Below are 27,746 nucleotides of genomic sequence, written 5' to 3'. Positions count from 1 at the left end.
AAACTCCGGGGACCTTGGCTGGCTCCACATGATCCTAAATGAATAGATACATTTGAAAATCACATATTAAACTTTTTAAGCTTCCATCCATTGTTACCTACATTGTGAAACAACCTAGAACCTTGGCCCAGTGATAGATTTCAATTCCCATTGCAATTTAATGTGGCAATGATAAATGGTTGGTTCTCATTCAACTATTTTATTATTTTTTAATGGAAAATTGCCTATATCACGTAACATTCTGAAAGGGCACACTTGTTTTTTATTTGCCATATCGATTGCAAACTTGATATCCAGTCAACTGCCTTTTTTATATTTGGGGTCAGAGGAGTGATTTGGGGGGGATCTTACTTGACAAATTAGTAGCTCAGCCACAATTTGTCTTTGTTTCCAGAGACCTGGTGGACAAATTGCCTAACTCCCATACATTTCTTCTTCTTGGGGATGCATACATGAACATTCAAGAGGTAAGAATATTCAGCATTATTGAATTTCAAATAACTTAAGCATGTGGGAGTCATAATTACCTTGTGGCAGTTATATGAGCAGTAAAATTAAAATACATTTTAGAAGTTATAATTACTACCTGAGTAATTACCAGGCATTGGTAACCAAAAGTTGTTGCTGTATTTTTTTTTATATATATTAAGGACTTACTATGTGCCAGGCACTATACAAAACTTTGGGATAGATACAAGCAAATCAGGTTGGACACTGTCCAAGTCCCACATGGGCTCACAGTCTTAATCCCTATTTTACAGATGAGGTAACTGAGGCCCAGAGAAGTTAAGTGACTTGCCCAAAATCACACAGCTGAGAAGTGGCGGTGCCAGAATTAGAATCCAGGGTCTTCTGACTTCCAGGCCTATGCTCTCTCCACTAGGCTGTGTTGCCTTTCTTGTTCACCCGAAGAGCCTAGGTGAAGGGGGCTGGATGTGAGCTGGGCTTCCAGAACTGCTGTATAGTCTGCCAAGTTCAGTTCCCCAATGCCAACATAATATTTGGCAGTCTTGGGTTCCCAGTTAATCAATGGTGTTTACTGGGCTCATTCTGTGTACAGAGCACTGTTCTAAGTGCTTAAGAGAGTATAGTATAAGCAGAGGTGGTAGGCATTTTTCCCTACCCACATCAAGCTTGCCATCTAGGGATATCCTTCCCACCTCTGAAATGTAAGAAGAGCATCCAGCACTTAAGACTATGGGTCTTTGGGCCCAGAGGCAGCTGTGGTGGTCACTATTTGTGGAGGCTGATTAAGAGTTCAGCCTATTCCCTGCTGCCTCCCCAGCCTCCACATTCTGGGTTGTGATTTCAACTCTCCCACTGTGCCCCTACCATCCAGGTAAAGCCAGGGAGAGTGGTTGAAGGATGTGGAATTGCTGTATAAGCCTCAGCAGTGGCAGTGTGAATTTAAAAGCCATGCAAATAGTCGGCTGTGGTACCTGACACAAGCCCCAGTTCCCACCCAGGCCAGGGGCTGCCATACCTCATCGCTCCCCCTTTCTGGTGGCTTTGTTACAGGTAACCAGGGCTGGCCTGAAAATTGTTCAGATGTGCTATCACAGTAAAAGTAATGTTGAAAAAAAAATGGATGACAGGTACACTAATGAAGACAGTAGTTTCAAAATTCTCACAATTGAAAATCTTAAATTGAAAAGATGTCAGAAGCATGAAATGGAGCTTCCTCAGCAATTACTTTTAGAGTGACAATCTCAAAAGCTAATTAAAGCTTTGAGTATGACTTTTTGTCTGTCACTGGGAAGACTTACTCTTAAGGAGTTCTTTGCAAATTGTCCTGTGATTCCCCTGTCTAATGTTACCCATTCCCCACACTTCCCTGGGGGATTCAGTGGAGAGTGTTCAGAAATGACAAGGCTTTTTCATATGTGATAAATTTAAGACCTGGTGATTGGGGATCAGGTGGGATTCTGGAAAAGACAAGGGTCACAATGTTGGCTGCTGGATGCCACATTCAGAAAATTGGCTCTAAAATTTTGCTTTTAGCCAGATTATCTTTATAAAGCAGTCTAAACTCAGAGGTCTCAGAAATAGTAGCTTTTTTGGTTACCCACTGAAATCACAAACTCACTGCCTGTCTTTGTTCTAATAATCTTAGCCTGAAGAAGCCATAGAGGTATATGAACAGGCCCTGAAAAGAAACCCAAAAGATGGGACTCTGGCCAGTAAAATTGGAAAAGCCCTAGTCAAAACTCACAACTACTCAAAGGTAAATAACATGGAATAAACCTACTGGATGAGATTTACTGAGCCCTATGGATCACTCAGGCATTCTTGATGCTGGCAAAATTGTGCCTCCACATTCACAAGTGGAAATGAGCTCCTGAGGTGATGCAAATGTCTCAGAAGAAATACTCATTTATTCACATACAATTTTTCCATTCCCTGTGTAGGTGGAGCAGATATATTCTGAGAGGATTGTCTTGCATATATTCTTTTTCATTAGTTTTGGCTTTTGCACTGTAGACTTACATCTTAAGTATTATAACTCAGGAAAATATTTAACAGTCTTATATCATAATCCAGTTGCCTTTAAATTAGAGTACATTTTTATATGAGGAAATATTTGTTTGAACTTCTGTAGACACAATTCTGAATTGGCGATATGGAATCCGAAAAGGGTTCAGCTGTATTATCAGTAGCTGTATTTGCTTTTTGCTTGTACATTATGTTGAATACAAAGTAGCTTCCTCCCTAAGTTGTTCTCTCTTTTTAGGCTATCTGTTACTATGAAGCTGCCCTGAAAAATGGTAAGCAGAGTGTCCTTTGCCATGACCTTGCTGAGCTCCTGCTGAAACTGAGGCAGTATGAAAAAGCAGAGAAAGTTCTTCAGCATGCTTTGGATCATGAGCCTGGTATACATTCTTTTCTTGATATGCTTTTAAAAAGCCAGGTTAATAAATATTTGCATAGTTTGTATTTTTTGACTCATATCAAAGATTTCTTGTATAGTGACCCACAAAAATACATACATGCACTAACATAATTAATTTGAAAAACTAAGGTCCTGGTTCTGAAGGATATAGTTTTCATCAAAAAGTGCAAAAATTAACATCCTTGGAATCTGATTGTATGAATTCTTGCTGCAGAAAATTTGAGTCCTACCTATAGGCCGTATATTCCTGTTAAGCATTTCAGTCCTGTTGTACACTTGTGTACCAAGGGGAGCACCAAAAAGAGAACCCCTAACTTCAGACATTCACAAAATCCTCAAAAAAAAAAATAAATCTAAATTCTAACCAAGACTAAGTTTCTGGTTTACCCAGAAAAAAATATCTTCCTCCTGAGGTCTAGATATTTATTATGTCACAGAACTGCAGAGAGTATTGGGTTTACTCTATTTGATAGTCGTAAGTCTTCCCTTCTTGACTACTTCACCGCCATTCAGATCCTTAGCACCATTATAATTTCCCTTTTTCTGGCATCATGATTATTTATGTGAATGCATGAAACAGTTCCTGCATTCCAAAGAATTAGTTTATTCCTGTCCTAATACAAAATGAGATTATTAAGCATATTAAAGCTTGAAATGCAAATGGAATTCTTTTGCATGATTTGTTTTGCTTAAGTGTGAATTTTATTTCCTTAATGTTCTGAATGGATGTCTGGAGACCCATTTGATAGAAAAGATGTTATGAATAATTTTTGTATTCTTGAAGTTAGAAAGAAATCTTCTAAAATCATGTATTCATCTCCCTAACTCCAGACAGGACTAAATTATTTTCTGCATTTGGCTGTCTGGAAATTTTTTAGTGGTATTTGTTAAGGTCTTACTATGGGCTAAGCACTGGGTTAGATGCAAGGTAATTGGGTAGGACAATCGCTGTCCCTCATGGGGCTCCCAGTGTAATAATAATGTTGGTATTTGTTAAGCGCTTACTATGTGCAGAGCACTGTTCTAAGCGCTGGGTTAGATACAGGGTAATCAGGTTGTCCCACGTGAGGCTCACAATTAATCCCCATTTTACAGATGAGGTAACTGAGGCACAGAGAAGTTAAGTGACTTGCCCACAGTCACACAGCTGACAGGTAGCAGAGCCGGGAGTCAAACCCATGACCTGTGACTCCGAAGCCCAGGCTCTTTCCACTGAACCAAGCTGTAAGTAGGAGGGAGAACAGATATTTATCCCCACTTTTGCAGATGAGGTAACTGAGACACAAGGGAAGCTAAGTGACTGGCCCAAGGTCACACAGTAGGCAAGTTGTCAAGCCGGAATTAGAATCCAGGTCCTCTGACTCCCAGGTCATTGCATTTTCCATTAGGCCACACTGCTTCCCGTTTGTTTGTAAGGGAAGGATGTTGTACATCCTCCCTCAGTATTGTCAAAGTTAACTTGAAAGCGTTTGGTATGTGTTTTTCAGGTGTCTTCAGAATGCTAACTTTAATCATTTATTTTGTTCACCATATTTTAACTATTGTATAGTAAATGACCTATCTGCCCTAATGGAGGATGGACGTTATCAAGTTCTGTTAGCCAAAATTTATAGCAGAATGGAAAAACCAGATGAAGCCATCTCTTCATTACAGCAGGTAAATGAAAAATAATGTAGAAGTTGTGCAAGCTTGCACAATACCTGCTCTGCTGTTTGCAGAAAAGTAAACATACGTCAATCAAATAATAGTAACTAATTTTTTAAAGTGGTATTTAATCACTTACTGAGTGTCAAGGATGGTTCTGGGTGCTGGGACAGATGCAGATAATTAGTTTCTGTCCTACTTGGGGACAGATAAGTAGGAGTGTAGAACACTGTGCTAAACACTTGGGAGAGTACAAGAGAGTCAGTAGAAACATTAACAACCCACTAGGGATTTAAAATCTAGTGAGGAGTCAGCCACCGAAATAATTTACAAATTAGAGGAAGAAAAGTGGATGTTTAATGCTTAAGTAGTAGTACTCCAGGTGGGTGTGTGGAGCAACCGGAGGAATAGGAGAAGATCAAAGGGAACCAGATCAATGAAACCAAAATTTGTAGATCTCCCTCAAGGAGCTACAAACTAGTAGAGGAGACAAACACTAAATGAATTTCCAAATCGGAGAAACAATGGATATGTATAAAAGTGGTGGTTAAGTAATTGGGCATATAAAAGAAATGTGCTGAAGTAGCAGCGATGTAATGTGAACAGAAATTAATCCGGAAAGGTTTGCTAGAGTGAATTTAGAAGGGCTTTAAGATTGGGAAGAACAGTGGTCTGGTGGATTTGAAGGGGGAAGAAGTTCCAGAGAGGAAGAGGCATGAGCAAGGGGTCGGAGGCCTGAGAAATGAGGCTGAGGCGTGGTGATTAAATTAGCTTGAGAAGAAAAGAAAAGTGCAAGATGGAGTCTAGCAGGAGAGGAAAAGTGGATAGATAGGGAGAGAGTGGATTGAATGAGTGCTGTAAAGCCAACGAATAGGAGTTTCTGCATGATGCTCAGAGAAATGGGCAACTGTTGAAGGGTTTTCAGGACATAACTATTTGAGGTCGAAATGACCTATGGGTTTGAAGTCTCAGAATCAAGGTTCATCTGTCATTCTTAACAAGTGATTCCAAGAGTATTGTGTATGTGTATTCATAAGATTCTTCCATGCAACCCAGATCATTGGAGAAGTGAAACATCGTGGTTATTCTTGATTGAACTCTTCTGATAGTCTCGCTTCCATTTCCAGGGATTTCTTTTGATTTAATTTGCAGAGACACTAGATTAAACTGTTCTGTCATGTCAAATGTCTAAATTTTGAAGATCGATATATTTATTCTATACACAAATGCACCTTAAAATTGTATATTTTTACCCATCATATCTATGTAATATTTTTCAAAACTTTACCAGAGGGAGTAAAGAATAAAGTTTCTGTGATAATTGAAGGAAAAGCAACTTCAACACAATACGCATATACTGATTTCTTTTTTTAGATTTAATAAATCCACAGTGAGATAACCAGAGTTGGAACCTAACAAGCACATCTGTGAAATGAAAGCACATCAGGTGAAAACCAGTTCTCAGAATGTATGAGGCTGAGGTTGTATGAACTGCTCACTGCAGGTCAGGCATAGCTATCAGTGGCAGCTGGAAATAGTCCTGTTTATCACCCCCTCCCTGTTGGTACATTTTACTTCACAAGCATGTTAGGTAGCCCAACTCTGGTTGTGGGAGGCATAGTTGGTTAAAACCCTGATGCAGAAATTAGACGAAGCTGCCCAGTCAAGCAATAAAAGATTTAATGTAGAATAACACCCAGGATAGTTAAGGGTCACAGAGAGGAGCAGAAAGTCTTGATTCAGGTTACTTGGGTAATATAGCCCGATGCTGTGGGAAAAGGCAGCTTGGTTTCTGTAAATGGATATCGTGCTTCAATAATTCTAAAGTTTTTAAAGTAAACAAGTATGAGGATAAAGAAGCAGTGGACATAATACATTTAGATTTTTTTGAAAGCCCTTTGGCAAAACTCCCCACTAAAGTTAACCAAGTGTAGGAGTAAGTAATCTCCCTTCTGGATGAAGAATTGTAAATTATTTATGAAAATGTCAAAAACTATCTGCAAGAGGGACTATACAGTGAAATTATAAAGTTCCCAGATGACATTAAGTTCTTCAAGGTGGTGAAATAATATGCCAATGGGAGAAATGGCAGAAAGATTTCAAAGCTTGCTGAGAGATCAGAATAGGGGCAAATCACATCAATAAGAACAAACAAGATAATGCACTAAGTAAAGAAATTCAGACCCCATCTTGTCACTGAGGGCCCTGATCTGGCAGATGGGACTCTGAAAAGAGAGATCATTACCCGCTAGTCCCATTTTTTAAAAGATCAAACTAATGTTTTTCTAGCTTAGTTATTATGAATTTGGAAAGGAAGGACTTAAAGATGGCATCATAATGAAATGGAATTCATTGTGGGTGGTGGAAGAGTACAACTTTTGTAATTATCCAGGCAGGGCTAGGACTGATGCTTTAAGGAATATATGTAAAGTTAAGCATAAATTCTACATTGCTTCTTTTCCTGTCATGCAATACTTCTAAGACTCCTGCCCTTTTTAAAAAATAAAAATAAATAAATAGATAAACTTCAAATATGTTGACATTAGGACTGAAGTAACTTGTAAGATTCTTTATTCGGTGTTATTTTAAAATATAAGCTGATGGTTTTAAAGTGTGTATTTTATCATTTGTATCTCAAAAAGTATTTCTGGGTATTATTTGCCTTGCCTTTTGACTTTTCGACACCCTTATACTTGTCACTATTTTCCCCAGGCTCGGGATTTACAAGCCAGGATACTGAAGCGGGTTCAGATGGAGCAGCCGGATGCAGTGCCCACCCAGAAACAGTTAGCTTCTGAAATTTGTGCAGAGCTTGCAAAACATTCTGCTGCTCAACGAGACTTTGAGAAGGCAATTAAGTTTTACAAAGAGGCTCTTGTTTATTGGGATACAGATAACAAGGTCAGTTCCTTTAGAAATAACCTTTGATTCTAAATATCATCGTAATGACTGCAAATGTTAAATTCGTACCATCTTGTTTATCAACTTAGACGAAACCCAGCCAAAATACATCCTTGAGAAAGAAAAGCAAGTGTTCCTAAAAGATCGATTAGGAGAGATGTCCTCATTAAAAATACTGGCAGCGTAACTCAAATTTTTCAATTAAAATGCGCAGAAGCTCAATCTCAGAAAATAGATATGAGTGGAAAAATTCAGAAGTTTATTGCAGTTGTATCTCTAGTCCCTGATTTTAAGCATGTTTCCTGTATTCTGTTAATGTATCAATCAGAGGTTAAAAATCTTTCTGGCACCCATGCAGGTATTCGAAAATCTAGGGGTATGGATCTGGGTATTTGGCATAAGGAGTCAACATGACAGTGTGTATGTTCTTGACTTCTTTTCTTGGTTCAGCAATATGAAACTGGATTGAAACAAATGAAGCTGACTATAAGAACTGAAGAGATATACATTATTAAATTCTAGAATTATCGATTTTAATTCTTAAAATCATAGTTAACCAAAGACTTTCAGGATAAAATAAAGGTAGTTATAAGCAGATATAATCAGAAAACTACATCCCTTTTCCACAAAATCTTAGTTGAATATAGAGAAACTCATATTGAAGCCCTGATAATTGCTTTCATGGATAAAACGTTAGTTTTGATCCCTGGAGATGCCCCTCATATTGTTTTCCTCAGTTTACTGCTTCCATATTATACACCTGGAATGTAATTAATTTTCACCATGTTTTGGACAATTTTTAAAATAAACAGGGGTGATAATATGGAGGAAATTTACATATTTGATCTTATGAATGTTATTTTATTCATGTTTTTCTTACAGGTAATGCTGGAACTTGCACGCTTATATTTAGCACAAGATGATCCTGATGGTTGCCAACGACAATGTGCGCTGCTGCTAAAAAATGACCGAGATAATGAAGCTGCTACAATGGTAAGTGAATCTTTTAGTGAATATTTTTTTTACAAAAATATTGCTTTTTCATGTAAACTTAAAGTAGATCAGGCAGAATAACTCTGCATAGAGGAACTTTTCAAAATGCCAATGAGCAGATCAAGGGTTAATTTCCCAATTGGTATGGAAGAAACTTCTTAAAACCCACAACCCTGCTATGTTTAAATTCCAACTGTATTCAAAACCTTTCTTGGTTTACTAAAATGATGGAATTCTTTCAAACTCCACCATCATCTTTGGAAAGGGACTAAATTGAGCAGGCAGTCACTCTTTGTGATAGCTCCAAAGTGGTACAACTTGCTGTTTTGATTTCTGTTTCAGACCCTTGTTCCTCCTTTTAAATTGTACCTCTAAGCCATTTTTCTGGGTAGCATACCATTTTACAATGAGTCAATTTCTCATCACTCCACATCTCACTAATCTGCTGTCTGTGCAGAGCTCCCATTCTTTTAAAGGGAGCTCAAATCAACAAATCAATGGTATTTACTGAGCACTTCCTATGTACAGAGCACTATATAATGTTATTTAAGCGCTTACTATGTGCAGAGCACTGTTCTAAGCGATGGGTTAGATACAGGGTAATCAGGTTGTCCCACGTGAGGCTCACAGTCAATCCCCATTTTACAGATGAGGTAACCGAGGCACAGAGAAGTGAAGTGACTTGCCCACAGTCACACAGCTGACAAGTGGCAGAGCCAGGAGTCGAACCCATAACTTCTGACTCCGAAGCCCAGGCTCTTTCCACTGAGCCACGCTGCTTCCCCTATTCTATAGGGGAAGCAGCTATACTAAGCACTATACTAAGTGTGTGGCAGAGTCCAATAAAAGAGAGTTAGCAAACATCTTCCCTGCCCATAACAAGTTTACAGTCAACTTCACACTGTATGTTTCAGGATGGTAAAGTGGTTTCTATTTATAGGACTTGACACTTACCTCCTATTTGTATTGGGTTTACACCATATTGAATTCACATAGGAAATGCTTTTAAACAACTGAACAATGATTATTTCCCTTATAGATGATGGCTGATCTCATGTTCAGAAAACAAGACTACGAACAAGCAGTGTTTCATTTTCAGCAGCTTTTGGAACGCCAACCAGGTGTGTTGTGTTCACTAGTCACCGAGGTACCAAGTTTTCATTGTGAACAGGGGGATGAAATAGGGACAGAATTTAGGGGACTGGTGGAAGAATGAGGCCTGGGAGGGGCAGGCTGCAAAGAACTAACCAGCCAGAAAGCCACCACTTTGGCTCTCTTCAATGCCGATGGCTTCTTTCTCAGAGAACCTGAGTTTTATCCCAAACAACAGCACTTGCCTGCTGCATGAGCTTGGGCAAGTCAGGCTTCTTTCTGCCTCAGTTTCCTCATCTCTAAGGTGGGGGTTCAATTCCTACTTAAGACCGTGAGTCCCAGGTGGGACAGGAACTGTGTCCAATCTGTATCTACCCCACTGTTTAGTACAGTGGTTAGCAATTAGTAAGTGCTTAACAAATATCATCATTATTGTTATGTCTTTGAATTATCACTTAAATAATCCACTCCTGGAATACATCACTTCCCAGTGAAAAATTGGACTTCAAGTATTACCTAACCTATGTCTTGGTAATAATGCACCCTATCCCTTCCCTTTACCAGAGAGAAAGATGGTGAGAGCTAAACTTCCCCATTTCAGTGGAGGCTGGATGGGTTTTCCTAAAGAGTCAGTTAAGTTCTGCCTGGGAGTCAGAAGGTTCTGTGTTCAAATCCCAGCTCCATCACTTGTTTGCTGTGTGACCTTGGGGAAGTCACTTAACCTCACTGTGCCTGTTACCTTATGTGTAAAGTGTGGATTAAGTCTGTGACCCCTTTGTGGGACAGGGACTGTATCAAACCTGAAAACTTGTATCTATCCCACCACTTAGTAAGATGCCTGGCCCATAGTAAGTGCTTAACAAGTATTATTTTTTTAAAAAAGGAAAAGTCCAAGTGTTAAGCCAGGACCCTGAATATTCTGAAATTATCAAGGGGTCCAGAAAGGGAACTATCAACAGTAATTACTAGATGTGATTTCTGAGTTCACATGACATGCTCAAGCCAAAGCTGGGGTGAAGCGTTTGGCTCTGGCATGCACTTCAGAGGCCAGAAGCTTTAAGCATTTCCAAGAGATCTGAACTAGCCTCCCATGCTAGGAAGTTTGTCCCTGCATTAATATTAGGTAATTAATATCGATATCTCCAATTTGATTATAAAGAATGGAGATATTAATTTTAGCCGCCGAGCTAAAATTTCCAAGGCTGAATTTAAAGTAGGTTAATTCAAGTTAAAGTAGAAGCTCTTCAGTCTAGATACCTGAAAAGTTGGGTCTTTTTAAAATGCAGCTGATTACTTTCAGATATATATTGTATCATAAGTGCAGACTAATAAGTAGATGTTGTCTTGATTAGAATCTTTTAAATCCCTTGACTTGTCCAAAACTTGTTCTCCCATTAGGGGAGTAACTAATTGTCAAGCAGCTGCTGCTTCCTCCACCTGCACCGTGCCCCCGCCTCCCCCAGCTCAGTAAAAAGGCTGACATTATGAAGTCCCAGGGAAGTCAGTGCCTCCAATAATCCCCCTTCTGTTCTCAAACTCCTCCTTCCTTCTTCCCTGTTCACAGCTCTGAACCCCTGGCTTTGCCCCCACTTCAAGGAGGGCTGTGTTTGTTTACATTTGAGCCAGAGATTGAGGTAGGAGATTCAGCCTGGTTACTGGACTATTCTGTGAAGATAGCAACCCAATAGAGGGAGACATTTTTATTATTAGCCTCCCCAGGTATTTGACTCTTTAAAAAGCAATTTGGAAGTCATATGGTAGAGTTAATTACTGAGAAAGGAGGGGCTGATCCCTGAAAGAAAGGAGTGAAGCTTCAGTCATGCTATCTAGCCCCTGGGATTATCTTGAGAGAAGCAAAGAGTGCTCACTAGCCAAATCAAACGTTTTCCCATTGTGAATTCCAAATAGGGTGTCTGAGGTTAAACTGTACACTTAAACCTGTTAGTACATAAAATCTAATTCTGTTCAACTCCTGAATATTCCCTTATGTTCCTAGATAATTATACGATACTCTCTCGCTTAATTGATCTGTTAAGAAGAGCTGGAAAACTGGAAGAGGTTCCAAGATTTCTTGTAATGGCTGAGAAACACTCTTCTAGAGCAAAACTGGAACCAGGATTTCACTACTGTAAAGGACTGTATCTTTGGTATGTTTAATTGGTTAAGTGGATGTTTTAGAAGCTTTTTTATTAGAATTCCATTTTTTGTGTGGTAATATGGGTGTCATCAAATACTTATGATCATACCATAGTCATGATATAGAAATTAATTTTAAAGTTCATTCAATTCACTAACTTTTTTGAAATTGTTTTTAAATCCAAAAGGTATACTGGAGAACCCAATGATGCTCTTCGCCATTTTAATAAAGCCAGGAAAGACAGTGATTGGGGCCAAAATGCCATTTATAACATGATAGAAATATGTTTGAACCCGGACAATGAAACGATTGGGGGTGAAGTCTTTGAAAATCTGGATGGGGACCTAGGGTGAGTAACTCTAGAATCATCGTGTCCTTTTTCATACCTCGGGAGTAGCATGAATATGGAATAGGGGAAGATACAGCTTTAGACAGAGCATAGTGATAGACTAGTTGGACTTTGCTGGTGTTTCAGACAGACAACAAAGATTGGATTTGAATTTTAGGTCACTGGTGAAAGTATTTTCTGATTTAGAAAACTGGCCTTCAATCTAGAGAAAGGACAGGGCAAACTGTAGTATCCGGCTGACCTGACTCTCTAGATCCTACACAACTAATCCAAGAAAGTATTTTCTTGTTGATAAAATATTAGTGCTTGGCATTAATAACTGTAATTCATTCAATGGTATTTATTGAGCGCTTACTGTGAGCAGGGCACTGTACTACACGCTTAATAATAATAATGGTATTTGTTAAGCACTTACTATGTGTTCTAAGCTCTGGGGGAGTTTAAAGGTAATCTGGTTGTCCCACGTGGGGCTCACAGTTTTAATTTCCATTTTATGGATGAGGTAACTGCGGCACAGAGAAGTTAGGTGACTTGCCCAAAGTCACACAGCTGACAAGTGGAGAGGCGGGATTAGAACCCACGACTTCTGACTCCCAAGCCCGTGCTCTTTCCACTAATCCACGCTGCTTCTGTGTATGGATGGGAATACAAATGATCAGAGTATCTCTTCCAGGAAATTAAATAAGCTTAAAATAACGGCATTGAAATAAGAATGGAAACTGACTCACTGTCACCAAAGATTAAATTAATCAAATCAACGGTATTTGAGCGCTTGCTTTGTGCAGAGCACTGAACTGAGCGCTTGGGAGAGTACAGTACAATAGAGTGAGGAGACATGGTCCCTGCCCTCAAAATTGGTACCGCATCTTAAATTCAATATTATTAGTGGTCATTTTACCACTGACAACCTCTTGGACATTAATTTAGCCAGCATTTGAAACAAAATGGCCCAAAAAGTTATCTGTTCCACCTTTTTGCACATTCACCCAGTTCTCTGATAACAAAGGGTTGCATTCTGGCACAGTCCCATGTTAAGGAAAACTTGTGTTTATAATCTTGAGAGTATGGGGGTGGCGGGGGTGTGTACACACTGTTTCTTCTCCCACCAAATTGTGCTGTATTCAGACCAATGTGCATTATTGGAAAAATGTTCGGAACACATAGCAGAAACATGTTTTAGCAGAATTGAGTGTACTAAACATCTCCAGTCCTTTGGTCTTGTAATAAAATGGAAGCCCAATTTGAGCCAAGATCATAAAATCTAATATGAGAACTGCCCATATCCACTACTGTTCAAACCCACTGGGGGAAATTTCTGGGAAAAGATCATTTTTCATAATTCAGAGAAACTTTGGGTAGGAAAGATGTCAATTTACAGTGAAACAGAACAGCTGAACAGATGTTCTCAATATACCAGGAAACAACTGCTAGGCTATTCTAATTTCAAAGAACTCTTTTGATTTCCATATACACATTAAGTTAAATAATCTAAGTGTTGGACTTAAATATTTTAGAGGTCAGAACAATTTAGCATATTCAGTGAGATACCCATATAATGGAAATGTACTTTCTCTGTTATTTCAGTTTAGCTCCGTTTGGCTGTATGGTAATAAAGACATTTTTTGATTCTCACAATATAATGTGCTTCCTTTTAGTAATCTCCAAAAAAAATCTCTGGAGTGCTTAATTTTTTGTGGGTCTTTTCTTTTAGATGAAACCTACCATGCCTTTGTTTGATAGGACTTAGCAATTATGATCCGTATCCTGGCTGTTGATTTTGCAAAGGGGCATTCATTGTCCTCACTTAGCATTTGTTTTATCCTATCTGAGTTTTCAAATTTGTGGTTTGCTTTTGTAAGTATTGTTAAAGAGTACCTATCAACTCTACTGTGATCTTCTCTTCCAAGTGGTTACTATCGTGTTGTGCATAGATAAGCATTCAGTAAACACTGATAATTGATTGTGGGTATTTGAAATGTTGTTCTCCTTGATGTTTCCAGGCTTTCTCAGGATGAGTGCTTATTTTAGTGTATCTGAAGTTTACAGAGCTACTTCATTTTAGGGATGGTGTTTGCCACACCTGTTTATAATATGCCTTTGTTCTTCCTTCTGTTGTATTTGCACATTTTTGTTTCTTCTTTTATATTTGAAGGGAACAAGCAACATGCCTTACTGCTGCAGTTCTCCCTCCTGCTGTTCTCCCTCTCAAGTGCTTTATTACCGCAGTTAGTACAGTGTTTTGAACTCAATAGAAACTCAATCCAATTGATTGATTGACCTCATGTCACTAGTCATTTAATATCCTTTCACTAAAATTTTTACCTATCTTCTGACTGAAGATATCATCTCACAGCTCAAGATGTGAAATTAATGTAGCAATTCCACAGAATGGGAGAAGTTTAAATTAAACTTAAGTGTATCAGGGCTCACATGGCTTCAGGGGCAGTTTTAGTTTAAAAACGATTTAAGAGCAAGTCTGATATAATCTTTAATATAGCTTTATATAGAGATAAAGATTTGCTTATTTAAAAAGTATTCTTTCAAATGATTATCATAATATAAAAGCCAGGTAGCATTTGGGGGCCCAATATCAACCTCATTCAACTATATTTAATAAAAGGAATTAATTTTGTGGGTTTTGTTGGGGGGTGTTGCATCTAGTAATTCTTCAGAAAAGCAGGAATCCGTGCAGTTAGCAGTGAGAACAGCAGAAAAACTCCTTAAAGAATTGAAACCTCAAACCATTCAAGGACACGTCCAACTTCGTATAATGGAAAATTATTGTCTAATGGCAACCAAACAGAAGTCTAATGTTGAGCGAGCCTTAAACACCTTTACTGAAATAGCAACCTCTGAGGTTAGTGGATTTCTTTCATTTCATTAACTTGTGCTTTTGGATATTATCCTTATAAAGCAATTTAGAAATCTTTTTGAATCAGCTGAAATTGTTGGGTCATTTGTGAAAAATGTATAAAATTGTACCACATCTTTAAAGAGACAGTGTTAATGTAGCATGGACATTGATCTGAAAACAAGTTTTAGAAAATGAACCCCCCACCACTAAGACATTTCCCCACTCTAATTCCTATTCATTTGGAAAGTTAATTTTAGTCCTCCCCACCTCAGATTTGTTCTTGGCTACCATTCCTGCCTAGCCTTTCCCAGGAAGCATCCAATATACTACCCCAATTTAGCATGTCGTACTTTCCTATCCCACAGCCTTAGGTTTCTCTACTGTATCACTCTGGTTTACCTCAAGGTAGAGACTAGGCAGGGTGAGCCTGCGGCTGTAGTCCTGGGTCAAATAGAAGGCACACAGGAGACGGTAAACTCATGGTGAAGGGAAGCATTTGTTCCATCTGATAATGTTTTTCAGTCCCACAGTGCTGAACTTTGGTACTAGGAGTAGTTTCCCCTCCCAAGATGACCACCTCTTGGCACATTGAAGGTGACACCCTTAAATGGAGACCTCATCAAGATGGCTGCCACACATATGCCAAGTCCCTGCTTCCCACCTTCCTCTATCAACACCTCAGCAGTCCTTTACATTCACTCCTTATAAAAGAAATAATCTAAAAAGGTTTGGGGTTTGTTTTTTAAGCACCAAGAGCCACTTAATTCAGGGGCTGGACCTGAAGGGTCTGGTCTTGGCTCTCCCCTCTGGGTGACAATGGGTGGGTGGGTGGGTGGCCAGGGATTTAAGTTCAGTTCTCCCTCAAGGGAAGGAGGACTGGAGGATGGCACAGAGGAACTAGGAGCCCGGGGGATGTATAGGATGACATCTTGGTGCTGGACAAGCTGCAGAGTGGAATCCACTGGCCTTGTCGCTGGAAAGTAGTCACTTTGGGGTGCTGGACTTGCCTTGCCAGCTGCAGCCTGTTGGCCTCTTCTCTTTCTGCAGGCAAACTCCCTCCAGTTCATAAGGTAGCCAGCTATTCCAGTTTTGCATCCTCCCATCCAGACCCTCTCTGACTCAATCTGTGCTTTTGCTCCCTGCATCACACCTAATCCTCTCCCCAGTCAACCCTGGCCTCCACTTCACCACCCCCACTGGGCATCTGTAGGTGACCCCAGGCCCCCTGCCCCAAAAGCAACTACAAATCCATGTTGCCCACCATCTTGAAAATGTTGGATCGTGTGTCACATGGTGAGATTGGCAGCATTTAAGATTCTTGCCCTGGGGTGCGTGATAATTTGAAGATGGCCCCCAGAGGGAGGACAGCTTTGTAAAGGGAAAGTTGAACAGGTTTGGGGGACTGAGAAAGCTTATAACCATATGCCTAGTGTTGTTATAATCTGTTACAACTGTGACTCTTAGAATGTCCAGTGTTTTAGTTGCTCTGAATAGTTCCTAGCACAGGGTTATGTACATGAGGGCATTTACAATGATATTTAATATTAACGGATTGCAGCACTCAAACGTTATGTTAGTGATGGAGCCAGAAAGTAGTTTTCTGCACACAGTGTTTAATAAATACAGTTGAATGAACTTCTTGTTTGTTCACTCTAGTATTCTATAGTACAGGAGGATTTTTTGCTATGTTTTGTCTGAGGTTTTCTCTTTCCTGTTCAGAAAATCAAATTTTCAAATCCCAAATCTAAATATTAAATGTTCATTTCAGAAGGATCACGTCCCCGCACTTTTGGGAATGGCCACAGCATTCATGATCTTGAAACAGACTCCACGAGCCAGAAACCAGTTGAAACGCATTTCAAAAATGAACTGGAATCCTATCGATGCTGAGGAATTTGAAAAGAGTTGGTTGCTTCTTGCCGACATATATATTCAATCTGCAAAATATGACATGGCAGGTGAACTATTAAAAAGATGTCTACGTCATAATAGGGTAAGTGATAATTTCTCTGTCTACTCAAGGTCAATACTCAGTGTGGAATTCTTTTGAGTGCTTACTTTGTGCCGAATACTGTACTAAGCACTTGACATAGTGTAGTACGATACTTTGTAGATCCAATCCCCGCCCAGTCAGTGATATTTATTGAGCATTTTCTGTGTACAGAGCACTGTACTAAACACTTGAGACAGTACCAATGCAACATTGTTGGTAGACATATACCCTGTCCACAATGAGCTTATATTCTAGAGAGAGAGAGACATTAAGATAAATAATGTATGGATGTGTGCATAAATTTACAGGTATTACTTGTAGCCTCTGCTTTAATGTACTTCATTAGATGGATATTCCAGAACAGTACTGTCTGTTTACATTGTTCTTGGGCAACTCAGAACCTGAGTAGAGCTGGAAAAACGTTGAAAAATTGTTGGGGGTCCATGACAGACCCTTTCATAAGAAGTTGTACATGAGAGTTGACTGGCATTTTGTCCCAGTTTATTATAGTACTTGCAGCTGACTGGAAAAATTTGATTCCTTTCAAGGTTTTGGTGGTGGTTGTTTTTTCTGTTACGTGTCCTTGTTTTGTTTCTAAAGCTTCTTTTCCCGAACATGAATAATAAATAATGATGGTATTTGTTAATGCTTACTAACAGTGCTATGCACTAAGTGCTGAGGTAGATACCAGCTGATCAGGTTGGACACAGTCCCTATCCCACAGGGGGCTCACAGTCTTAATCCCCATTTTACAGATGAGTTAACTGAGTCTCGGAGAAATTAAGTGACTTGCCTAAGGTCACAGAACAGAAAAGTGGCAGAGCTGGGATTAGATCTCAGGTCCTTCTGACTCCGAGGCCCATGCCGTATCCACTAGACCATGCTGCTGGAAAACGGGAGGTTTAGTCATTTACCTTTGAGAGTAAAAAAGGAAATGCAACTGCAGATGTTGTTTAGTATTTTCATTTAGGTACTAATTTATGCAGCTTCTAGTTTCAGCTGTGGGGATAAAGTAGTTGCTGAAGATGTTTGTGGAATGTCAAGTGTCTGCATCTCATTATCCAGCCTATCTCAGAGTTAATGAAAATTGCTGAAAAATATCAATTGCAGCTCTACTTAAAGGAGAAAACACTAAAATTATTGCAGCTGCTTACTATTCCCTTATAGTAAAACATGCCGTGTAAAACATTTTACACGTAGTATTTCCAGGTTTTAATTTGGCTTATTTATTGGAATTCCTCATTTGAAATGCATCTTTCTTATTAAAAAGAGCTTGTTTTAGCAGAGCTGAATAAACATCAGTATTTAATTAAGGTAAAATAGGGCAGCTGCCTGCACGGCAGGCAGAAAATCCTGAAGGCAGTTTTGGGGCATAATTTCAGGCACTTCGGCAATACTTTGAACACCTTTTGTCTACAGATTTTTTTTTTCCTCGACTTAGGTCAGAATTTCATTAAGTGCTTTGTTTACTATAATAAGGGCTAGTCTATTTTCACAATCACATTTCAATAATCCATTTTACCATGATGATGGAATATCTCACTATCATTTTAAAATTTGGGGAAGTGGACTCTAAGTTTAATGAAGTTCTGGAAAAGTAGAAATGATGGCTTACCATTCCTCTCCCTGACTACAAAAAAGGAGAACCTAGCTAAGGAGTGTCATGTATATAGAACAATGGGGTATATCAGATGGATTTCATAGGTTTTGGTCACACTTATTGGAAATTGGGAAACTTCCATCCAGGCATGAAACTGAAGGTATTCATTCATTCATTGTCGAATTTATTGAGCATTTACTGTATGTAGAACACTACTGAGCACTTGGGAGAGTACAATACAGCAATAAACAGACATATTCCATGCCACGAGCTTAAAGTCTAGAGGTGGAGACAGACATTAGTAGAAATAAATTCTGGATTTGGGTATAAGTGTGGGACTGGGAGAGGATAAGAACAAAGAGAGCAAGTCTGGGTGACACAGAAGGGAATGGGAGAAGAGAAAAGAGGGGGCTTAGTCTGGGAAGGCCTCTTGGAGATGTTCCTTCAGTAAGATTTTGAAGGGGGGAAAGTAATTGTCAGATTTGAGGAGGGAGGTTGTTCCAAGCCAGAAGCAGAACGTGGGCGAGAGGTCGTCCGCGAGGTAGGCGAGATGGAGGCACAGTGAGGTTAGCACTGAAGGAGCGAAGTGCGTGGGCTGGGTTGGAGAAGGAGTAGTGAGGTGAGATGGGGGCAAGGTGGTCGAGTGCTTTAAAGCATTTTAAAGTGAGGAGTTTTTGATGTGGAGGTGGATGGGCAACTGCTGGAGTTTTTTGAGGAGCAGGTAACATGTCCTGAACTTTTTTGCAGACAAATGATCCAAACAGCATAATGAAATATGGACTGAAGTGTGGAGAGACGGGAGGCTGGGAGATGAGCAAGGGGGCTGATGCAGTAATCCAGGTGGAGTAGGAAGAGTGATTGTAATCGCATGGTAGCAGTTTGGATGGAGAGGGAAGGGTGGATTTTAGCGATGTTGTGAAGGTGGAACAGACAGGATTTGGTGGTGGGTTGGAATGAGAGAGAGGAGTCGAGGTGAATGCCAAGGTTACGAGTTTGTGAGACAGGAAGGATAGTGGTGCCGCCTACAGTGGTGGGAAAGCGAGGCGGAGGACAGGGTTTGAGTGGGAATATAAGGAGTTCTGTTTTGAACGTGTAAAGCTTGAGGTGACGGGGAGGACATCCAAGCAGAGATGACTTGAAGGCGAGAAGAAATGTGAGGTTGCAGAGAGGGAGAGAGAGAAGGGTTGGAAATGCAGATTTGGGTATCATCCTCCTAGAAGTGGTAGCAGAAGCCATGGGAGCGAATGAGTTCTCCATGGGAGATTAGGAGACCCAGAACTGAACCTTGAGGGGCACCCACAGTTAGGGGGTGGCAGACAGAGGAGGAGGCTGGGAAGGAGACTGAGAATGAATGGCCAGAGAGATAAGAGAAGAATAAAGTAGGTAAGTTAAGGTAGTTTTGTGTATTCTGAGTATTGTGTATGAAGTGTAGCTGACATAATAGAGGAAGGGCCTGGGAGTCCGAAGGCCATGGATTCTAATCCTGGCTCTGCCACTTGTCTGGCCTGTGGCCTCGAGCAAGTCACTTTACTTCTCTGTGCCTGTTACCTCATCTGTAAAATGGGGATCGAGACTCCGAGCGCCACATGGGGCTGGGGCTGTATCCAACCCAATTTGCTTGGATCCACCCCAGCACTTAGTACGGTGCCTGGCACACAGTACGTGCTCAGCTACAAATGTCATAATTATTACTATTATTTTGAAACCAGTTTTTTGAGTGATTGCTTTGGGGTTTTGTAACAAATTAGGCCCTTGGTCTGAAGAGGTAAGACTCCTCACATTAGGTGTTATTTAATGCCTTGCTTCTTACACTCTTCCCGAAGGGCTTAACTTAATATCGGGAAAAACTAAACTTAGCAATTGTATAATTTTTTTGTGTAGTTGCTTATGTTGAGTAAAAGTATCCTAGGGTTTTGTGATATTTTCCCAGACTATAAGCTCCATGTGGGAAAACAACTCATCTACCTACTCTGTTGTTTTGTACTCTCCCAAGCGCTCAGAGTGTCCTCCACACAGTAAGCGCTCAATCAATAGCACTGATTGATTCCTGTGAAAATGCTAATTCTGCAGTGTTATTAACATCATGTTTTGTTGCTTCTGTGTCCTATTTGCTTGTTACTTCGCTAAACTTTCAAGATAAAATTGAATGTTTTCAGCTCTGTCTATAGTCAGCCATTTTTTATTTTTCATCAGTCTTGCTGCAAAGCCTATGAATATATGGGATACATAATGGAAAAGGAGCAAGCTTATAAGGATGCTGCGGTAAATTATGAGATGGCATGGAAATATGGCAATGAAACAAATCCAGCCGTTGGTAGGTTTAACCGATGGGCGTTATGTTCTGTGAAAATGTAACATTGGATTGCGTTTATAAGTAATTACATCATAGAAGGAACATATTATTTGCCAGGTGTCTCCAGAGTGAAATCCACAAGAGGCTCTGAACAGCTGCCTCAATAGAGAGTCTTCCTGCCAAGAGAAAAATATCTGACAAAACTCTTATATGTTTCTGGCTTCATAGGGATAATTTCCACAAGGTTCAACTTTGGAACCCTCATCATTCACTATTTCTAAAGGGGTTTTGTGTGTGTGTGTGTGTGTGTTTTTTTTTTTTTTTGTAATTCATATGTCTTCACTTAAAATGCAAACATTATTCCATTTTAGAGGACCAACCTCTTGTGACTTTTGCACTGTAGTTTTCTCCACATTCATAATAGAAATCCTTACAGCGCTCTGATTTTAGGTCAATGCCATTCCATTTAGATTTTTTAGCCTAAGACTAGCCCTGAAGTTTTTGTGGGGGGTTTTTTGTCTTTGTTCGTTTTTTTTTGATGTCTCTGTAAATTTCTACATTACATGTATGGATTTTTATTTATGTGTGTATATGTATGTGAATAGGTAATATGTATGTATATATCTTATCAGTCAACTTGTTAAATTGAACTTGAAGCTTTCCTTGGAAACAATAGTAATAATAATGGTGGTATTTGTTAAGCGCCTACTATGTGCAAAGCGCTGTTCTAAGCTCTGGAGGGATACAAGCTGATCAGGATGTCCCACGTGGGGCTCACAGTTTTAATCCCCATTTTACAGATGAGGTAACTGAGGCACAGAGAAGTTAAGTGACTTGCCCAAAGTCTTGTTTCTTCCTGATAGATACAAATTTCCCTAGTCCTTTTTGACATCGTTATCAGCGATAGACTGAATATGTACATCAGTAGACTGAAATATGGCATAAGTGCTGCATTTTTATATTTAGATTTCTTTCTTGCCTACTGAAGAGGTTCAGTCTAACTTCCTTCAAGTCCTGGGTCATGGCTTATGGCAATTTTAATGTCTGAAATAAGGCAAAATGTAAAGGTTGAAGTGACCATCATCAGCAAGCAGAAACTCCTTACCATAGCTTCGAGGCTCTCCATCTTAGAGTTGGCTCTATTCCCCTGCTGGTCACCAACTTGCTATTCTCGCATGCAAGATTTCTGTTGCTACCGAACGGTGGATAGATCATCTTCAAGGAGACACCAACCAGGACTGTTATTCACAATGGCCCTCTTTATTACGGATCCCACTGGCCCCTCTTGCCAGGGATCACCATCCCAGCAATGCTCCAGCAGGCAGACCTTCATCTCAATGAGGGCATTACCTTTTATAGCTTAATAATCCCTTCTGTCCCTACAAGGTACATCCCAACTCCTCCCTTTAATTAACCCCTCTCCCTTTATCCTTTCCATTCTTGTTCTTCCCGCATCCATTATGGGCCCATCTGTTTTTGCACCATTATACCCACACTCCACCAGGATATGCAAGTGCTGGAGGTCTTGTGGCCAACCAAAGTTCATTTGTAATTATGGACTTTTCTGGGGCTCGCACTGTGGTTCTGCACACCTCTCTTTTATCCTCATCCAATCAGCCTCTCTTGTGAATCTCTTGGGTTTTCACTCAATTGACATTTCTTCCTGCTTCTCTACTCAAACCTCTGCTGCTTAAGTGTATCTGCTGATAATATTAATGATAGTACATTCTTGCCTCTCCACCACAGGTACTTCTGCTCATGCTGTTTCCTCACCCTTTAATGCTCTCCTGAGTCCCCCCGATCTCAGATCCACCAACCCACCCCTCTCTCTATCTTCTAAGCCCTCCAAAATCCCACTTTCTCCAAAAAGCCTTGCGAAGTCAGTTCCAAACACCCCAAGTCATCAACCCAACAGCTGTCCTTTAACATTTACGTGTACATGCATCCAGCCTCAGCACTTAAGTGTCTGTGTGAGTCCAGTTACTGTTCAATTATTCAGCTATTTCATCCTGGCATATTAATGCTACTAAATGCTGCAACCCTGTTGCAGCAAGTCTTTTCTGGTGTACTTCCCAAATTTTTAGTTCAGTGATCTACACATTCTAAGGATTCAGTAAATATGGGGTGTATTCAGTAAATACAACCTGCTAAAGCGGGGTGAAGAGAGAAACTACCATGAAGGTTCAGAGAAATATTTGAGTAGAGAAATACAATAGCAGTAGAAATTTAGGACCAAGTCTCATGAGCAACAGGGAGTTAAAAGTATATTACTTGCAAATTGCAAGTGTCTACCATTTGCATTTCACAGTTTCGGAAGCCCTATTTTTACAGTGCCTTGTTTTGGATAATCCTTACATCATTTTCACACTAAAGCAGTCTCAAATATAAAGAAGTCAGGTTTTCAAAATTGGCTTAATATCGTAATGCCTGTAATATTTAAACAGCCAGGTAGTCATCATCAAAGCCTAACCTACCGCATAGGTTGACATCTTGCAGAAAGGTGAGAAATCATCTGAAAAAAAACCGAGTAGTAAACCATGGCTGAATTACAGGATTAGAGAAAATCCATCAAAACAAGTGTAGAAATGGTTGTTCTTAAGGTTGTAACTCATTTAATGATAGTGGTTTTCTCCTACCTTAGGGAATTTCAAAGGAAAATAGAATTGATTGTGTTCTGAATTTTTTTTCCATTAGAGTTGTTGGAAAATATTAACACAAAAGCACACTGCTGTTCCTTAGGTAGTTAAATGTGTTATTTAAGAACTAGTGTTGGTGCAGTGTTTTTTTTTTTCAGGTAAGAAAAATGTTGCCCTGGATTGCACCCAATCTCATTGTTCTGACCTGCGTTTATGCTTAAAAGCTAACTATTCCATGACTCTTAGTATTTCTAAAACTTTAGATCAAAGCCTGCACTAGTATGAAAAGTCAGGATTAACAAATTAATTTAGTATTGCTAATTTAAAGAATGCTGGTAAATCATACGCCATAACCAATGTTTGTTATGAAACTGCTTCGTAGGAGATTGAAATAGACCAAGGAAGGGGGAATGATTACAGTAGCAAAGATCTGTGAAGAATGTGTCTGTTATAACGGTGCATTATGTCACTATCACCATTTTTTACAGGGTACAAACTGGCGTTTAACTACTTGAAAGGGAAAAGATATGTTGATGCAATTGATATATGTCACAAGGTAAATCTTTAATATGAGAATGAACTTGACTGCCTTTTTTAAGGAATTGAATAACTCAATGGTCAATTGTGCAGCCATCAAATTCCAAAAAATAGTTGGCCTTGATATTGCTTTGAACTGTCTAGTCTCTTGAAGTATACCTAAAATCCTGTAATTGACACCTCTACAAGACAGTCTGCTTTTAAACATTTCAGAAACCAAGGTACTGCAGTTAATGTAGTGTAGAAGTTGGGGAGGTTACCTCATCATTTCACATGGTGCCATAGAGAAAGCAATGTGGCCTAGTGGAAAGAGCGCAGATCTGATATTCAGAGGATCTGGGTTCTAATTTTGCTGTTTCTTGACTGCTGTGTGATCTTGGGCATGTTACTTAACCTCTCTGTGCCTCAGTTTCCTTATCTGTAAAATGGGCATTCAATTCCTGTTCTCCCTCCTTAGGAGAACACTAAGGGTATGAGCCCCATGTGGAACAGAGACTGTGTCTGACTAGTTACCTTGTATCTACCCCAGTGCTTAATACAGTGCTTGACACACAATAAGCATTTAACAAATATCATAATAGTAATGTAATTTGATCAGACACAGTCTTTGTTTCACTTAGGGCTCACAGGGAGGTACAGTAGGTATTGTCTTTCTCTACAGTTGAGGAAACATAGGCATAGACTAGTTGAGTGATGTGCCCAAAGTCACACATTAAGCAGTTGACTGAGCCAGGATTAGAACCCAAGTCCTCTGACTACCAGCTCCAGGCTTTGTCTATCAAGCTGCTTATTTTTATTTATAGCACTGTGCCTGACTAAATCATTAAGGTCCAGAATCTCTTCAGCTTATAGTCACGGTGTTAATATCAAAGAACTATGAAATTTTGCTTGGAGGAGTAGGTGACTGAGGATCAAATTATTACTTGGCTAACTTTTAACCTTGCCATTGTCCAGTTAAATGTAAGGTGAGAGTTTCAGGTTTGGGAGGAAACGGAAGAATCTGTCCTTTTTAGATTACGATACATAGCAATCACGATCATTAATAAGAAATGAACAATCTTTATTTCAGTTACATTAGAATTTAGTTTGCTTTTCAAAAATAGTTTGTAGGGCCCAAAATGTTTTTGCTGTATTCATCTAAATATGATCCCTTTTTGTAAATGAATGAGTACCCAAAGTATTCATTTAGCTCCGTTTGATATGTATTCTCAACTATTTTTTTTTTTTGATTTGACAGATTCTGGAAGCACATCCAAGTTATCCAAAAATCAGAAAAGATATACTCGATAAAGCCCGTGCATCTTTAAGAACTTGAACTTTTTATATTTGGTTTTCTGTGTTCAAAAGATGAAAAGGGCATTGAACTCCGAAGATGCTTTCTTCTATCAGTCAGTATGAGCACATTCTGTAAGAGAAGAGCCATTTTCGAAATTGATAGTTATCTTCCAGCAGGGGCTGCTCTTGTATTTTGAAGAAAAATACTGGCGTGTATTTGGTGTTAAGAATTAGAAGGAAAGCTTAAAGCAAAGTAGCTTGTTTTAGGGAATCTCTGTGCTTCGAGACAACTTTGAAATTGTTAGAAAAAATCTAAACTGTTGCACCTTTAAGAAATAGTCATACCATATAAAGGAAAATATTTTGTAATAAAAGTCTAGTAAATTACATTTAATGCCACTGTAAGCTCTAGAATGTAAGCTCATCGTGGGCAGGGAACGTGTATACTGACTTTGTTGTATTGTACTCTCCCAAGTGCTTAGTACAGTGGTCTGCACACAGTAAGCATTCAATAAATACCATTGATTGATATATTGCTAAACAGAGTATAATGTCTGTTTTTCAGATGGGTTTACTGAAAAAAATCCATCATATTTTATATAAATCTGGATGACATTATAAATAACTTGTCAAATGTTTTAATGAAGATATTTGTACAAGGTTTTGTTTCCATTTTGTCTTAGCACACATTCCTCTAACTTCTCTGGTAATTATTTCGTAGGTACTGATTTTTTCTTGTGGGCAAGGGAGTGGAAACCACCTGTTTTCCATCACTGGTAATGCAAACTCCAGTACCTCCTGCATTCGTTTTCACTAACTCTTAAAGGCATGGATCCATTTTTCGGTAGAGTGTAATAGTATTTCCAGAATCTTAAGTAATAGTGGATAACTGCTATCAGCCAAGAGGGTCCATTTTTCATAACCTACTAGCCTGGTTCTAATTCACTGAACCCAATGAGTCTGGCCTGGATCCAACTGGTTGTTTGTACACCTTACTAGTGTAATAACAACAGGTCAGCTTTTCAGGGAAGTGAAGTGGTGTGATCAAACTGTTAGAGTTATTTCAGATCTTAGATGGTAGCTGTGTTTGCACACAGCACAAGTAAAAGATAGGGGATGACTGGTTTCTCTCCTCCTCCACTATGTATTCCTGGTTATCCCTATCACACTTCATTTTTTTTTTTTTGATTCTGAGAATTTCCTTAACTTGCCAGTTATTTTATGTTTCAATCCTACCCTTCAAGTATTCAATACTTATCGAGCACTCACTGTGTACAGAGCACTGTGCTAAGTAAGCACTTGGAAGACTACAGTGTAACAGAGATGGTAGACACATTCCCTGCCCAAGTCCTGCTTCTCCTCCTCTTTCTCCACCCCAGTCTTAGTACCAGCCACAAATGTTAATGAGTTTTTCTGTTCTGGATCATGAAAATGTTAAAGTTAGGCCCAAGTGTCACCCCTGAAGAACTCCTCTTGTTATACCTTTGCAGGTGAACTCTGACCTGTTGACTGACCTGCATATTTTTAATGAGGGCGAAAAAAAAGGATGAGTGCCTGAAACAGTGAGTCTAAAAGAAGGTACTATAAAACACATTAAGGATCTTGAAGAAACATGGTCAGGCATGAGGGAGAAGGGGAGATAATGATTAACCTGAGCATTTCAAGTGCTTGCGTATGACATCTGCCTCATGGAGTTCTGGTGGAAGTAAATTAATTCTTGGGGATATAAAGGGTACTATCTACATCATAGACATAGGCAGAATAACATACTCTCCTTGTTCCAGCCTACATTCTATGAAACAGATGTTTCCTTGACAAGTTCTTGACTACAGCATCTGCCTTACATACTGCCTAAACGGCACGGGCAAGATGCCCAAAAAAGCAATTTCATCCCATAAATGAGGAAAGCTGAGTAATGAGTAGGTTCTAAATGTCCTCTTCTAAGTGGTATAACCTTAGACTCCAGGGCAGTCTTTATACCATTGTAACTTCAAATAGCAAGTTATATTTATCATTCTGAAAACAAATGATTTGGGCAATGGAAAAGCCTTAAAAAAAGGTTGGTTTAAGAAGTTAATTACTATTTCAATCACTCCCTGAGGCTATCTGGTTTTATTTTTAGTGTTTAAATTATATAAGGCCTTATGAAATATTTAAAGACATAAGGTATGGTTGATGAGTGACATCCTTATTTTAAAATGGGTTATATTTAAATTGATTTAATTGCCTTCCTTTTAGAAAATTCAGAAATCTCTGTGGCTATTTTTTTGCTGTTTTACTTAAGCCTTTTTTTGAAACTGGAAGCATCAGTGCTGTTTTAACTCTCTCCGTCGCTTGGAGCATTGTGCAAATTCATAGAGATATATACACACACAAGCAAATGCTTATGCATGTATACAACATAATTCTTGGAAAAGTTTCCAGTAGTTAGAAGAAATATGCTATGTATTTCAAAGAAAGATGAACAACCCATGTAACGGAACCACAAAATATGTAACAGAGAAAAACCCATTTTTTCAAATGACGTGAGTGAGGATATTGTGCCAGATAAA

General features: G+C 39.3%; 1 protein-coding gene across 1 annotated transcript in view; it reads left to right on the top strand.

Moving 5' to 3' along the window:
• The window catches only part of TTC21B (tetratricopeptide repeat domain 21B), a 49,307-nt gene extending 23,454 nt beyond the window's left edge, over positions 1 to 25,853 (top strand). The window contains 14 exon segments of the mRNA XM_029072112.2: positions 395 to 467; positions 2,114 to 2,224; positions 2,732 to 2,870; positions 4,440 to 4,546; positions 7,247 to 7,435; positions 8,318 to 8,428; positions 9,468 to 9,549; positions 11,517 to 11,667; positions 11,845 to 12,006; positions 14,668 to 14,863; positions 16,629 to 16,853; positions 20,647 to 20,767; positions 23,871 to 23,938; positions 25,157 to 25,853. Coding sequence (XP_028927945.1) covers positions 395 to 467; positions 2,114 to 2,224; positions 2,732 to 2,870; positions 4,440 to 4,546; positions 7,247 to 7,435; positions 8,318 to 8,428; positions 9,468 to 9,549; positions 11,517 to 11,667; positions 11,845 to 12,006; positions 14,668 to 14,863; positions 16,629 to 16,853; positions 20,647 to 20,767; positions 23,871 to 23,938; positions 25,157 to 25,234 — 1,813 coding nt within the window. The 3' untranslated portion in view covers positions 25,235 to 25,853.
• Positions 25,854 to 27,746: the final 1,893 nt, after the last annotated feature.

The sequence above is a fragment of the Ornithorhynchus anatinus genome, chromosome 9, assembly GCF_004115215.2.
Source record: "Ornithorhynchus anatinus isolate Pmale09 chromosome 9, mOrnAna1.pri.v4, whole genome shotgun sequence".
NCBI lineage: Eukaryota > Metazoa > Chordata > Mammalia > Monotremata > Ornithorhynchidae > Ornithorhynchus > Ornithorhynchus anatinus.
Note: the sequence above shows the minus strand (reverse complement) of the source record. Positions and strands in the feature narration are given on the sequence as shown.